The 16,219-nt window shown below is 42.9% G+C and overlaps 1 protein-coding gene across 5 annotated transcripts in view; it reads left to right on the top strand.

The window, feature by feature from the left end:
- Positions 1-13,660, top strand: part of FECH (ferrochelatase) — a 38,510-nt gene extending 24,850 nt beyond the window's left edge. For 4 of the 5 annotated variants that reach the window (XM_009252406.4, XM_009252405.4, XM_054537504.2 and 1 more), the window contains 5 exons: positions 2,688-2,786; positions 7,011-7,118; positions 7,538-7,702; positions 10,580-10,639; positions 11,108-12,618. In XM_009252406.4, coding sequence (XP_009250681.2) covers positions 2,688-2,786; positions 7,011-7,118; positions 7,538-7,702; positions 10,580-10,639; positions 11,108-11,242 — 567 coding nt within the window. In that variant the 3' untranslated portion in view covers positions 11,243-12,618. 5 annotated transcript variants of the gene reach the window in all.
- The last annotated feature ends 2,559 nt before the right edge of the window (positions 13,661-16,219 follow it).

Here is a 16,219-nt window from a genome sequence, read left to right as displayed (position 1 = left end):
TTTAAGTAAAAAGTGAAAAGAAGGAGCTTACCCTTAGGGGTGGGTGTAGTTGTGGTCTCTGTGTGCACCACTGACGGCTGTGTTGCTGGGTCCAGCCAGTACTGCCTGAAGCACCAGCAGTCTGGGTTTTGCTTTGGGAGGCCTGCGATTGGAAAGGAGGGGGGTTTCAGGTCAGCATTGACATGTGGTAGCAGGGAATGGAGGGATCTGCACAGCATCTGCCTGCCCTGATCAAGTGAGTAATTAGATTTGCATTAAAATTCAGCCCTTTGAAAAGGAGGGAAGCAAAACGATGGAAAGGTCTCTTAACTGAGGAAGTCTCTGTTCATAAAATGAAAGGGAATTTTAGAGGCATTTATCTGCCCTCCTAGATGGTGTGATTGAAGGCTCTGAGAGGCTCGGTGCCTCTTTCATTCTGCAGAGAGGTTGGGAGTAGAAAATACCGCAGATGGGTTTTAGGTGATTTAAATAGCACTTCTCCTTGCCCATGGCGCCTCAGTTTTGAAGATGGCTTAGAGGCTGTTGCAAGCCATATGATTTGTGTTTTTACTTGCAGCTTTGCAAGCCGAGAAAAGAAAAACACTAAGCTTTGGATACGATGTGACATTTTTGGAAACCAGAAAACAAAACCCTAAACTAAAATGAAAAATATAGTTTAAAACTACAAATTCTGTTTTGAATCCACATTTCTACTTGGCATAGGTAGTAATTGCCCCAAATAGCCATTTTATTACTGTTTTCTCTAATATTGTTATTTATTTAGCTGTTGGGTTAATTGGAGCAAATTTATCTTCTAGGCTCCTGTATAAACCTTGCAGTGGGTCTCCTTATCTAGGCTGAGGTCCAAAAACAATCCTTTCTGAGCATCCTTAGTTTCCAAACACTGCAAAGACCAGAAAATATTGGTTTCGTTTGTGTCTAATCCTATCACATTTGCTGAGAATTTACACTATAAATTCTGAAAAGGGAACTTAACTTTAGGTACCATTTTATGCCTTAGGATATTTATTTACCAAATTTCGAGAGTTCTGGAAAGATTAATAATATCTCAATATTTATTAGGGAATAGTTTGCTTATCCCATGGTTTTCACTGACGACTGATATATCAAAATACCATAAGTGCAGATTTACATGTTTCTGATAAATTGTCCTTTGTAATTTTTAAAAAGTTACCAAGGACAATTTAGAAATAATTTTAGATATGCAGAAAAGTTACAAGATTAAGAATAGTATAAGGAACTCTCATCTACTCTTTTACCTATATTACTGTATTATTATTATTTTGAGACAGGGTTTCACTCTGTTGCCCAGGCTGGAGTTGAGTGGAACAATCATAGCTCACTGCAGCCTTAACCTCCTGGGCCCAAGTGATCCTCCCGCCTCAGCCTCCTCAGTAGCTGGGACCACAGGCATGTGCCATCACACCCTGCTAATTTTTAAAAATTTTGTGGAGATTAGGTCTTTCCATGTTGCCCAGGCTAGTCTTGAACTTCTGGGCTCCAGCAATCTTCCCACCTTGGCCTCCCAAAGTGCTGGGATTACTGGCGTGAGCCACTGCGTCTGGCCTATTGATGTGTTATTAACATGTATATCCCCCTTGCTTTATCATTTACATGCCCCATGTGTGTGTATGTATGTGTGTGTCTCTGTTTGTATATACATGATTTTTTTTCTGACCCATTTGAGAATAAGTTATGCATATATCACCATCCTCTACACGTAAACACTTGTGTTTTCTAAAATCAGGAATGTTCTCTTACATAACCACAATACAACATTCAACTTCAGTAAATTTAACGTCATTATTTAAACTTTTACTTAATTTACATTCATATTCTGATTTTGTCAGTTGACCCATTTGTGTCTTTTGTAGCATTTTTTATAAGCTAAATGACAGAGAATGATTAAAGTATAAAATGAAAGAAAGCCCCTTCCGTTCTGGTATTTCAGCACCTACCGACGTGAATCAAAGTGCCGGCTAGAAGAAGGGAGCTCCCTGGTCTGGTGGACAGAGATTTGGAGGGGGAGGCAGGAACCATATTCTTTCCCAAGTTCCACACATGTGACTGAATGGGCCCCTAAGTTTACTACATCTTTCCCCGCTCTGTGAATTTAATGGGTGTGTATCACCTGTCATCTGTTGTTGTGAAGGTTTTTATAAAAATTGACTTGATGGGGATATGAGGCTCAGAAGAAACTCTTATAAAAATAGAACAGTATTTTCTTATTTCCCTACTATTCCTGACTAATGTATTTAATGTGGTATGCCTGAAAGCCAAACTAAGGAGGCTTTAGAAAGACCCTGTAAGCTGTTTTCCTGCTAACAGAGCAAATGAGAGGTCTTAAAACAACTTCTCCTTCCCATCTGTGTTTCTTTTCCATCTGGAAGTGTGCCCTGTCCTTCCCGAGGGGAAGCAGATCCACAGCGCGCATTTGCAGTGAGCCATTAGCGAGCTTTAGAAGTTTCCCAGCAAATTCCCTAGGCCCCTGAAACTGTTATGATCCATTTTGATGATAAACCAATGCTGAGAGGCTGGACTGTTTGCAATTTTTTAAAAAAGAGAGTTCTGATTTTTGAGGGTTGCTCTGAGATTTTTGGTGTAGGCTTTGTTTTAAAAATATTTTATTTTTCCTTCCATTTCTTTCTTCCCTTCCTCTTTATCCTCCTTTCTTGTTACTTACTCAGTGCTTTGCAGATCATATTCTAAAGGAACTGGACCATTTTCCACTTGAGAAGAGAAGCGAGGTTGTCATTCTGTTTTCTGCTCACTCACTGCCGATGTCTGTAAGTAAGAACATTTTCTTGGATGACCTAGTGATAGAGGATTGGGTGATTTCATTTTCTAAATGTGTAAAATGGCTCCAGCTTCCATTATGTCCTAAGCCCAGTGCAAGAATGAATTCTCAAATCTCAGACTTGGTGCTAACTTAACTAGCCTCACTTCTTAAAACCTCATAACAATGAATTCAAATTATAATGTTGTAAATAGATCTTTTCGTCTTGTCTTTTTTTTTTTTTTTTTTTTGAAACAGAGTCTTGCTGTGTCACCCAGGCTGGAGTGCAATGGTGCAATCTCGGCTCACTGCAACCTCCGCCTCCTGGGCTCAAGCAATTCTCTTGCCTCAGCCTCCCAAGTAGCTGGGATTACAGGCACCCACCACCATGCCTGGCTAATTTTTTATATTTTTAGTAGAGACTGGGTTTCACCATGTTGGCCAGGCTGGTTTCAAACTCCTGACCTTAGGTGATCCACCCGCCCAGGCCTCCCAAAGTACTGGGATTACAGGTGTGAGCCACCACACCCAGCTCCTCTTTTCTTTAAAATGATAACTTGAAGATATATTCATATATAAGACTTTCTAATAAGTGGGACAGTTAAGAGAAGGCTGCTTTTGCCTGCCCTGTCAGCAGAGCTCAGCTTGATGTTTCTGTGTGTTGAGTGGGAGGGTCTCCATTCAGACAAGCGCTCTCGATCCCATGCTTTTGTCCTCAGGACTTGTTAGGCAGCCATTGCAGTTTGCTAAGACTCAGGACCACATTTTTGCAAGTGAATATAGAGGATCAAGTTGGGATCTGGCTGCTCCTTAGTTCATCATATTACACTAGGCTATTCATCCAGATGCTACAATCTGTGCCATAGCTGTTGTATTGTTGGAAACAAGAATGATAAAGCTAGTGTACTGTATGATATATAGAAGTGCTTGGAATAAGCAACCAGTTTCATCTGCTCAGAGCTAGCATTGTATCCTAAAACCAGTGCTTTCCAACCCAGAGAGGTGGATAATTACATCTTCACAGGGGTGATTGAGGTTTTAACGACGTCGGAAATGGAGTCAGCCTCAGTGTCTGGGCCACGCTTGTAACTGGGCCTTACCGCCCCCTGGTGGCCACTAGGGCCAAGCCTCTGCAGATTTTCCACTCATCGTCTCTGCTGGTCCGCATGTGGGCGGTAGGAGGCTCTGGAGATAAATTCCTCTCTTCTGGAAGCCTGCCTGTTTTAATGAGTTTGCTTTTCCTTTTCTGGTGTCACGCAATCCTTTTCACATGTCCATCCTCCTGCCACCTTATCCTATGTAAGGTGAGACCACGCCTGAGATGCCAGAAGGGAAGCTCTTGAACCAGCCTGGAGCAAACAGATTTGCTTTGTTTTGTTTGAGACGGGTCTCGCTCTCTTGCGCAGGCTGGAGTGCAGTGGTGCGATCACAGCTCACCATAGCCTCCACCTCCTGGGTTCAAGCGATTCTCCTGCCACAGCCTCTTGAGTACCTGGGACCACAGGCACACGCAACCACGCCTGGCTAATTTTTTGTATTTTTAGTAGAGAGGGGGTTTCACCATGTTGCCCAGGTTGGTCTCAACCTCAAGTGAGCCACTCACCTTGGCCTCCCAAAGTGCTGGGATCACAGGCATGAGCCACCGTGCCCGGCTGAAACCCATTTTTGTATGTGGGGATTCCAGGTGCTGCCTTGCCTCCTCTCACCCTGGCCTCGCTTCCTTATTCTTTCACCTGGGGGCGGAGCACGCTGCTTCCAGGTTTTGCTGCTGGAGCGTCCTTGTGGGACCGGGAAATGCCACAGTGTCATAAGGATAAGTAAGGTATGGGGAGGACATTGGAGAGTTGAGAAAGAACACTGATCTAGCACACTCTTCTCTTCCCCTACATTCACTTCTGACGACTTTTTAAACTTTTTATTTTGAAGAAATTTTAGTCTTACAGAAAACTGATTAAAAGAGTACAGAGTTAAAAGAGTACATATACCCTCTACTCAGCCTCTCCCAGTGTTAACATCTTACACAACCACTGTACAGTTACCAACACTGAGAAACCAGCGCTGGCACAATACTATTAACTGCACTCCAGGCTTCATGTGGATGCCACTTGTGTTTCCAAAAATGTCCTTTTTCTCTCCCAGGACCCAGTCCAGAGTCCCACACTGTGTGTGGCTGTGGGGTTTCCTCAGCATCCTCCAATCTGTGACAGTCCTGATACTTGGCTTGTCTTTCATCACCTTGATTTTTTTTTTTTTTTTTTGAGACAGAGTCTCACTCTGTCACTCAGGCTGGTGTGCTGTGGTGCAGTCACGACTCACTGCAGCCTCGACCTACCAGACTTGGGTGAGCCTCTCACCTCAGCCTCCCGAGTGACTGGGACTACAGGCGCACACCACCACACCCGGCTAATATTTGTATTTTTTGAAGAGACAGGGTTTCACCATGTTGCCCAGGCTGGTCTTGACCTCCTGGGCCCAGGTGATCCACCCACCTCAGCCTCCCAAAGCGCTGAGATTATAGGTGTGAGGCACCACGCCCCACCACACGTTGATATTTTTGAGGAGTCATTTTTAGGATGTCAGTTGTTTTGTGGTGCGTCCCTCCATCTGGGTTTGTCTGAAGTTTTCTCATGATTAGATTGCGGTTATGCATCATTGGCAAGAACCCACAGGGGTGCGGGGCCCTGCTCTGTGCATCATACCCGGGGGTCTGTGATGCCAGTGTGCTTTTCTACTGGTGATGTGATCCCTGGTCACTTGTTTAAGGGTGTGTCTGCTGTGTTGATCCATCCTAAAGTTACTATTTTTCTCTTTGTAATTAAAAATATCTTGGAGGAGATACTTTAAGATAATACAGAGATTCTGTTATTTCTTAGACTTTGTCCCTAATCTTAGCATCCATGGGTAGATCATGTTTCTAGTAATTACCACATTGCTGTCCTAATGGCAGCTTTGTGTTTCCTTCATTCCGCTACATTTATGCCTCCCGTGGCTTTTAAACAGACCAGTAGTAATAATCATAAAATAATTTGTCAGTATATATATATAATTTTTTGTTTTCGAGATGGAGTCTTGCTCTGTCACCCAGGCTGGAGTGCAGTGGTGCAATCTCGGCTCACTGCAGCTTCCACCTCCTGAGTTCAAGTGATTCTTCTGCCTCAGCCTCCTGAGTAGCTGGAATTACAGGTGTGTGCCACCACATCAGGCTACTTTTTGTATTTTTAGTACAGACAGGGTTTCACCATGTTGGCGAGGCTGGTCTCTAACTCCTGACCTCAGGCGATCAGCCCACCTCGGCCTCCCAAAGTGCTGGGATTACAGGCGTGAGCCACTGCGCCCCACCTATCAGTATATTTCATTTCACCAATATTTATTGAGCACCTGCTATATTCCAGGCACTGTTTCCAGCCATATCATAGGATATGGGAATGAAGAAAACAGAGAAAAATCTTTGTCTGCAGAGAGTAGGGAGAAAAGATAATAAACATAATACATATGAAAATGGTATGGTAGATTAGCAGGCAATATATGTTATAGAAGAAAGTAAAGCCAGGTGAGGGCTAGGGAGTCAGTACACAGTAAATATTTAAAGCATTAAAATTTGCATTGAAAATTTTCAAAGGTATTAACAAGGGATCGTGTATGAAACATTTGCTGTGCACAAAGTGTTTGCCTGTTGTCCATTGTTGCAGGAAGAGTGGGGAGAGAGGAAGTGGAAGGTGCAGGTCACACTCTTGGAGGTGCCTGTAACCTGCAGTGATGTGCTGCTGCTTTCCTCCTCTAATTCCACCAGGGTTTACCATAAATCCAGCAGTTCTGTACATTGTCCATGCAGCACTATTTCAGTTTCTGTTGTGAAATCAGCTACTCACATGACCACCAGGGTAGAAGTTCCCATCCTGCCCAGCTTTTCTGTGTCATCTTCGTATTTTGGATGAGGGAGAGAGAACCATCCTCTTTAGTTAGATCTTGTGAGTCTCCCATGAATAACATGGAACACGGAATTCTCCACCCTCGTAGGGACCTTAGAGATGATTGACTGTGGTGTTTTTCTTTGGCTGATGAAGAAGTGGAACTAAGGAAGTTTGGTGACTGAACTCAGACCATATCATCATTGGTGCAGGAGACAGAAAGGGAGGGCTTTGTTCCAGGGCCCACACCGTGTCAGCACATAGTCAGAGGCTCTCGGGGCCTTCCCAGAGTTAATGACTGAACACCCATTGTGTCTCTGCTGCAGGTGGTCAACAGAGGCGACCCATATCCTCAGGAGGTAAGCGCCACTGTCCAAAACGTCATGGAAAGGCTGGAGTACTGCAACCCCTACCGATTGGTGTGGCAATCCAAGGTAGGTGGCTTCCACACTGGCGGGCAGCCAGCTCTTTTGGTAAAGTTTATTTTATGAGTTATAAAATCGTTAGATTTGGCTCTTACACATGGACAGGCTCTTCCATAACCTGATTGCTCACCATGGGCAGAAAGAACTCTGCAAGTGAGTAAGATAGAAGGGGAAATCAAGTGACTCGTGGAGCTCCATTGGTTTAATATTTTACCTTTAGCTGCAATGACAGAAACTGTTATTTATTTATATTGAGGCAACTTCTGGGATTCAAGTTTCCATGTGAAAATATCAAAATCCATTCAAGCAGGTGTAAAGAGTGGCTCTTGCCCCCAGTGGGCAGTGCGTGTGCCCAGGGGGGCAAACAGGGGTACTACAGACCATCAGGAGGCATGGTCCACTTACGCATTCGTCTATCTTTCGCATAGGTTGGTCCGATGCCCTGGTTGGGTCCTCAAACAGACGAATCCATCAAAGGGCTTTGTGAGAGGGGGAGGAAGAATATCCTCTTGGTTCCGATAGCGTTTACCAGTGACCATATTGAAACGCTGTATGAGCTGGACATCGAGTACTCTCAAGTTTTAGCCAAGGAGGTAAATGCACCCATCTGCCTTCATCCCATGATGACTTCTTTTAAAAGGAAATTTTCTCTGCAACTAACTAATGTATCATTCAGAAATATTGTTTACTGTATTTGTTTGCATGTACGGTGTCCTCATTCTCCCGAATAATACTTTATCTGAGTAATAATCTCAACACATTGAGTTAATTCCATGCAGTGGGAGGGGAAACCTGTGCTTTCCTTAAACCAGGTGCCCCAGGGATCACTGTGGCTGACATCATTTTGTTTAGTTTGAGTTACTGGGCTACTCGAAAGTAATAACAACTATATTTCTTTAAGAAAAAAGAAATGTACTTCTCACTAATTCCAAAGGAAAACATTTTATTGTTTTATAATTTCTTCTCTTTGCCAAATCATGACCTTTACTCAGGGCTATTATTACATGGCTTCTTGTTGAGTGTCAAGGCATATAGGAGTCATTGTCATTTAAAAGAAGAGCATGAAATGAACGTGGAAGCAATGTGTGGTGTGATTTCCTTGACCTCTTTTATGCACTCACTTAATTAGCTGTTTGCTGCCATGTTGTGATCAGTCTGATTATTGAAATAAATACCATCTTTGGTGTCTTGTAGTATGAGATGGATGTGAATTGTCATTCAGGAAGGAGAAAAACTATTGTTCATCTGTGTCCTGGCTTTTGAGAGCCGGCCTAAAACCTATTCCAATATATAACTTTATTTTTATGGGAAGTGTGGAAGCGTTGGGACCCAAGAAACCCTTTCCTCCCTCTCTGCCAGAGTTTCTGGCCCTGGTCACCCCAAGTGTGATAGATGGAGGCCCATCCTGCAGGAGACTTCACCCACTCTGGGACTGGGCAGCAGGTGTAAGGCAGGGTAGAGAGTGGGTGGGGGCAGAACTTGAGCTAACACCCGACCCCCGTGGAATTTGAATTTCCATGCTGGACATCAATCAGACATGGGTGAAGTTAGGGAGCACCTAAGTTTCTTGTCAGTGGTTCTGACACAGGATTTGCAGGCAAGTTGTAATTGGCTAAGGAATGGCTGCAGCATTGTCTATGGATTTTGTTTAAAGATGCCTTCTGTATCTCACCATGAGCTTGGCTAATTGTGAACTTGCTAAAACTTCAGTGAAAATATAGTTTATACCAATATGTTTGGAAAACAATTTTTTTATTTTAAATTTGTTATGATTTTATAAATTTGCTTAGAGATGAAATCTGGCTCTATCAACCAGGCTGGAGTGCAGTGGCACAATCATAGCTCCCTGCAGCCTCAAAGTCCCGGGCTCAGGTGATCCTCTTCCCAGCTACCTGAGTAGCTGGGACTACAGGTGCACATGGAATTTCAGTGTTGATATATATATTTTCTAGTCAGTGTATCGCTGACTCTCCCATCAACATTGTTGGAGAATGCCCTTTGCCAACACTGGTTATTCTGTTGTAACTGACTTTTATATGAAGTTTGAGAATACAGCCTCTTCAGTTGAGATCCATGTGTTTGCTGAATCTCAGCGTTTTTCCCATTCCAGTCTCCTGATGTTAATGCTAATCTAAAAGATCGAGTAACTGAGGCCAGGTGTGGTGGTTCACACCTGTAATCTCAATACTTTGGGAGGCTGAGGCAGGTGGATCACCTGAGGTCAGGAGTTTGAGACCAGCCTGGTCAACATGGTGAAACTCCATCTCTACTAAAATACAAAACTTAGCCAGGCGTGGTGGTACATGCCGGTAATCCCAGCTACTTGGGAGGCTGAGGCAGGAAAATCACCTGAATCTGGGAGGTGGAGGTTGCAATGAGCTAAGATTGCACTACTGCACTCCAGCTTGGGCAACAGACTGAGACTCCCTCTCAAAAAAAAAATAAATAAATAAATAAAATAAAATAAATAAAAAATAAAAGACTAAGTAATTGAAAAGCTATCAGAAGAAAAGGGAAAGAGAAGAATCCTAACTACCTGAGTAAATCATAATTAGACCATTTTCAGTTATTAGGCAGTGGATATTTTTGGAGCTGGGAGCAGGGATGGTACTGAAACAATCCTCCCATTGTTTTCCTTTAGATTTTTCTCCATAACAATATATTTCAGGCCAGACTTGGCGGCTCACACCTGTAATCCCAGCACTTTGGGAGGCCGAGGCGGGTGGATCATTTGAGGTCAGGGGGTCAAGACCAGCCTGGCCAACATGGTGAAACCTTGCCTCTACCAAAAATACAAAAATTAGCTGGGCATGGTGGCGGGTGCCTGTAATCTCAGCTACTCGAGAGGCTGAGGCAGGATGATCCCTTCAACCCGGGAGGCAGAGGTTGCAGTGAGCCAAGATTGCGCCATTGCACTCCAGCCTGGGTGACAGAGCAGGACTCCATCTCCAAAAAAAAAAAAAGAATATATTTTAAAACCCAACTCTGAATTGGATCCAGTGTAGGTCCAATATACATTTTATAGTCAATAAGTTAATTTACCTCATTTTGGCACTTGTTATCAAAACAAATATGAAACTATATTTAAAGCAACATTCTACTTAGGAAGAGTCTGTAAAATTATGCACTAACAAAATAGAATAAAAAAAGAATGGTAAACAGATTTAAATTGCTTGAGAATTTCATCAAGTGTAACCACAAAAAGGATTTGCAAACAAACCACCTGTAGGAAGGTAATGGGGAAGGGGAAGGAAATTAGAATTGAGGAATAATTTATGATAACAGAATCAACATACAGCCCTGCCCCAAGAGTATTTTTCATTAATGAGCAGTCTGTGAACAGTTGAAGTCAGACTTTGAATTGTGTGTGTGTATATCTGTGTGTATTTATTTTTTTGTAGCAGTTTCTTTGAAAAAAAAGGAAAATAAAATATGTCTGTGTTTTTCCTCCCTTTTCTCATTTGATTCAGTGTGGAGTTGAAAACATCAGAAGAGCTGAGTCTCTTAATGGAAATCCATTGTTCTCTAAGGTATCTACAGTGTTACAATCATTTTAGTAGAACATACCAGAGAGTAATCCTCTGAGAAACTCTTGCAGAATATTGGTTTTTCTCACATATTAGAACATTTGGAGTTCCAATTAATTACAAAAATAAAATCGAATTCCTTATCTACTCAGTCTTTTTTCCTTCAGATAGCCCCAATTTTCTGATTTCTACCCACCTGTAACTATGTTTGATTTAAAACCTGCTTTCCAGAGAAAAGGCCTAGTGGGTGGGGTAAGAGGTTTTCATTTCCTGAAATCTCTGTTTTAACTTTCTCTAAGCTGAGGATTCTCAGGAAGGGAAGATGCTGTAGAATTTGGTTCAAAGGGCTCACCACTTGGATGAAAAGAAACCCCAAGCCAGAGCGCTGACCTGGGCAGCCGGAGGAGGGGGCATGGCAGACGAACAGACCGTGTGCTTCTCATGCGTCTTTGCCTCTTGTCTGTCTTCCAGGCCCTGGCCGACTTGGTGCATTCACACATCCAGTCAAACGAGCTGTGTTCTAAGCAGCTGACCCTGAGCTGTCCGCTCTGTGTCAATCCTGTCTGCAGGGAGACTAAATCCTTCTTCACCAGCCAGCAGCTGTGACCCCGGCCGGTGGACCCCGTGGCATTAGGCAAATGCCCAACCTCCAGATACCTCCAATGTGGAGAGGATGTTATTTAGAGATCAAGGAAGGAAGTCATCCTTCCTTGATATATATACAGCCTTTGGGTACAAATTGTGTGATTTCTTGAGGATTGGACTCTTGATGGATTTCTATTTTTATATAACTATACAGTAAGCATTTGTATTTTCTCTCTCTAGGTATAAGTTACTAGTTTGGAATGTCCACTAGGACCTTTAATAAATGAGTTAAAAATTTGTCTTATGAGACACACCTATTTTAAGTACAGATTTTGGCTTTATTGCCCAAAACCCTCCTGAAAGGGTACAGAGAGTCCCCTCTCTGGGCTGGCAGTGTGAATGAGATCTGTTTAGTCTCGTGCATATAGTTGCTGTTTTTTAAATGAACATAGTTGAGTATTTGAAGTGAATTTGAAAAAGAAATGTTACTTAATCTTTCCCTAAGCCCATGGGTTACAGAATGCTAGGGAGGCAATTTGGTTACCTGTAATGGCTGCTTTTGCCAGCGAGGCCACCATTCATTGGTCATCTTGGTATTTGTGTGTGAATCTCACTTTCCTCAATGTAAAAAGGTATCAAGTACGGATTTCAGAAGTGCTCTGAGATTCCCCATACACCCAAGGCTAATAAACGTGTACAAGTACAGTGTTCATGATACGTGCCTTGGTGGGAGTCCGTGGTGCCACAGGGAAGGGGCTCCCACTGCTTCTGGTCTCAAGGGACAGTGCTGCTGGAAAGGCTAATGATGAGCTTCACCCTGGAGCTCCTCCCGGGACCTTGCAAGCCTTTGCATCCAGCATCTTCTCTATCTTAGCTGAATGCCTTCTTTCCGCACATTTGTTTCAAGAATTATTTTATAAAGTCAACAATACTTTGCTTGAATTCTTTCTTAATTTACGATTTTTTATTATAAAAATTTATAGCGATACAATGGGACATGTGAAGAATACAGAAAAGTAACCACTTTAATGCAATAACTATTATCATAATATTGTATTTCGTGCTAGTCCTTTCCTGTAGATATTTTTAATGCCATTTAATGCCATTGTCAACTTGGATTTGTGAGTGAAAAGTGTTTCTAAAAATATAGAAATAATGTCAGATCAGAATCTGATCTTCTATGTTTGTATTTAAATGGATTAAAAGATCCCCAGTGGTTCCATGAAGAATTTGTAAAGATCACTTTCTCTTTCCTTCAAGCCCTGAGACTTTGTTCTTCAAAAGAGCGTTTCCTTTTTTTTTTTTTTTTTTAAGCCAGTTTATAAAATGGAAGTATTAGGAGATTTGTAAATCTTCTATATTGAGAATTGGCTATGTTAATAAATATTACAACATCATTAAGGTTTTAACTAAGTTTGATTCATGCTGTCTGTTAAATCAAAACTGATCTAAATCAAAATTAGTAAATGTGAGGAGCTTTCTTAATACAGGAAAAGAAACATGCCATCCACTTGAGTTAATAGTTTTCCTACGTTGATGACAGCCCTCATGAGTAGCATCCACATTTTTAAAATTTCAGATTGGTTTTTCTATTAGTAGATTGTGTTTCTAGAGAAAGATACAAGGCATAGGTAATTGTTTAGGATTTTCCTCTAGCCTTTTCCATTACCTTTTTGGGGATTAGGTTCACAGTAGATTTTGAGTGACCATCCCACCATGAAGTGAATTCTCTGAGTTAGTGGTGTGGCACTGGAAGGAAGGTTATTTTTGGAGCCACTCTCTCTCCTTAAGGAAACTTCCCAAGGGTCTGCTTCAATTCTTCAATGACTTCAGAGGTGAAAAAATATTTTTATGGAGATGATGCAGAAAACTCCAATTCAGGAGCCCTTGCGAGTATATCTGAAGCACTTATTTGCTAAGAAAACCTGAATTGATAGCAGTACTGTGCTGTCTGGAATAATGTCCTTGATCCTGAGTTGGGACCAGACCAGCTTTTACAGTGACAGGCAAAGAGGGATTTATTGAGATCACTGCTCATGGCATTTGTTGCTGTAAGAAGTGTTGCCTTTGATTGTTACTAACCATGGATGGATAACGGTCATACATTAGGCTAGTGTTTGGTAGGACAAAATCTTTTTAGAGCTTTGAGAATTGTCATCCTGTTGGTCAACTTTGAAATACAAATGTTTGCCCTGGTAATTAGCAATGAACTGCTGGCAGTTTCTTCAAGCTGTGTATGTACAGATCTGGCTTTTAATTGATGAATCAACTTCTACAGAAACTTTTGCAGGGACAGTGTTGATGAGGCAGTTTAGCTTGCCAGGGTGATGATAAAGCCCAGCTCCCTGCATGTATAGTGCTCTTCTAAAGAATATGCATTCTTGAACTACTTAACTTTTTAAAACTCAAAATAAATTTTTGCACTCAAGATTTGCTTCATATCAGGAGAAATGAACTCGTTTTTTGTTTGTTTGTTTGTTTGTTTTTTTAAGATGGAGTCTTGCTATGTCACCCAGGCTGGAGGGCAGTGGTGCGATCTCGGCTCACTGCTACCTCCACCTCCTGGGCTCAAGTGATCCTCCCACCTCAGCCTCCAAGTAGCTGGGACTACAGGAGTGCATCACCACACCGGGCTACTTTTTTATATTTTTTGTAGAGATGGGGTTTTGCCATGTTGTCCAGGCTGGTCTTGAACTCCTGGGCTCAAGGGATTCTCCTGCCTCAGTCTCCCAAAGTGCTGGGATTACAAGGATGAGCCTCTGCACCCGGCCCTGAACTCATTATTAAAAGCCCTTTGAATGTGAGGCTGGGTGACGTGCCTTACATGTGTAATTCCAATACTTTGGAAGGCCGAGGTTGGAGAATTGCTTGATCCCAAGAGTTCAAGACCAGCCTGGGCAACATAGGGAGACCCTGACTACAAAAAATAAAAATTAACTGGGTGTAGTGGCACATGCCTGGAGTTCCAGCTACTTAGGAGTCTGAGGTGGTAGGATTGCTTGAGCCCAGCAGTTTGAGGTTGTAGTGAGGTGTGATTGCACCACTGCACTCCAGCCTGGGTGGCAGAGGAAGACCCTGTCCCAAAATTTAAAAAAAGAAAAGAAATACGGAGACTGGGTCATTTATAAAGGAAAGAGGTTTAATTGACTCAGTTCGGCTTTCTGAGGAAGCCTTAGGAAATTGACAATCATGGCAGAAGGGGAAGCAGATGTCTTACATGGCAGCGAGTGAGAGCAAGCAAGTGGGGGAAGAGCCCCTTATACAACCATCAGATCTTGTGAGAACTCACTATCACAAGAACAGCATGGGGGAACTGTCTCCATGTTCCAGTCTCCTTCCACCAGGTCCCTCCCTCAACACGTGGGGATTATGGGGATTACAATTTGAGATGAGATTTGGGTGGGGAACAGAGCCAAATCATATCATTCCACCCTGGCCCCTCCCAAATCTCACATCCTTTTTACATTTCAAAACCAATCATGCCTTCCCAACAGTCCTCCAGAGTCTTAACTCATTCCAGCATTAACCCAAAAGTCCAAGTTCAAAGTCTCATCCGAGACAAGGCAAGTCCCTTTTGCCTGTGAGCCTGTAACATTAAAAGCAAGTTAGTTACTTCCAAGATACAATGGGAGTACAGACATTGGTAAATGTTCCCATTCCAAATGGGAGAAATTGGCCAAAACACAGGGGCTACAGGCCCCATGCACCACTGCACTCCACTGCAAGTCTGAAACCCGGCAGGGCACTCCTTAAATCTTTTTTTTTTTTTTTTTTTTTTTTGAGATGGAGTCTCGCTCTGTTGCCCAGGCTGGAGTACAGTGGCTCACTGCAACCTCCGCCTCTTAGGTTCAAAGGATCATACTGCCTCAGCCTCCGGAGTAGCTTGGCTACTCAGGCGTGTGCCACCATGCCCGGCTAATTTTTGTATTTTTAGTAGAGATGGGGTTTCACCATGTTGGTCAGGCTGGTCTCTAACTCCTGACCTCGTGATCCACCCGCCTCGGCCTCCGAAAGTGTTGGGATTACAGGCGTTAGCCACCACCCCCGGCCTACTCATTAAATCTTAAAGTTCCGGAATAATCTCCTTGGACTCCATGTCTCACCTCCAGGTCACGCTGATGGAAGAGGTGGGCTAATCTTTCTCATAAATTGGGTATTTAATTCAAGAAACCATAACTTAAGGCATGTAAAAGAGATCCTTTGCTCAATGTGATGCCACTGTGCTTATCCAAAGTATATTATTATTACCCACAAAGGGTGAGAGATTAGGCTGCAGCCATACCCCAAGTGGAGTGAGCAGCAAGACCTGCCCCCTGCTCAGAGTGTAGACGACTGGGGGCACCTGCATTCCTAGGGGCTCTGCCGTATGAGCTCCTGTCGATGTGGCAAAGGACCACCTTGCCCAACGATAGCGAGAAGGCAGAATTTAAAGCTGGCAGCTGTAAGCGAACGTCTGTGTGTGTGCACACGGGGGCACGTGAAGGCACAGGTGCATCAGCCAGGAACCTCCAATTCACCTCTTAACCTTCTCACCTCACCTGAAACCCCTTCTGCCAGAATCCTGAAGGTGGCCCAGGAACATGGCTCCCAACGTTAGGTGGAAATGGGAAATTCATTGAGATGTCACAAGCTGGAATAAGAAAATTCTGAGCTCACCCGGAAACCACTGCCCTAAATTAAGATTATTCAGCTTCTCAATTTTTAATAGCAAAATGGAGACCTGAGTGTGGATAACTTTTAGTATCTGTGGGGGATCCTGGAACCAATTCCCTACCAATATAGAAGGACAACTGTCTACAGTACTTGAAGTATTATTAACTACATTCGCCATGCTGTATGTTAGATCCCCAGAACATATTTATCCTGCATATCTAAAATTTTGATCATCTTACAAACCTTCAATTTTTTTTGCCAATTTTCTCCAGCTAGACACTTGTGCAATACGGCTATTATCTGATCTTTGCCTTAAATGTTGTGCTTCTTTTCCATATGCACGTA

This window comes from Pongo abelii, chromosome 17 (assembly GCF_028885655.2).
Source record: "Pongo abelii isolate AG06213 chromosome 17, NHGRI_mPonAbe1-v2.0_pri, whole genome shotgun sequence".
NCBI classification, from domain to species: domain Eukaryota; kingdom Metazoa; phylum Chordata; class Mammalia; order Primates; family Hominidae; genus Pongo; species Pongo abelii.
Note: the sequence above shows the minus strand (reverse complement) of the source record. Positions and strands in the feature narration are given on the sequence as shown.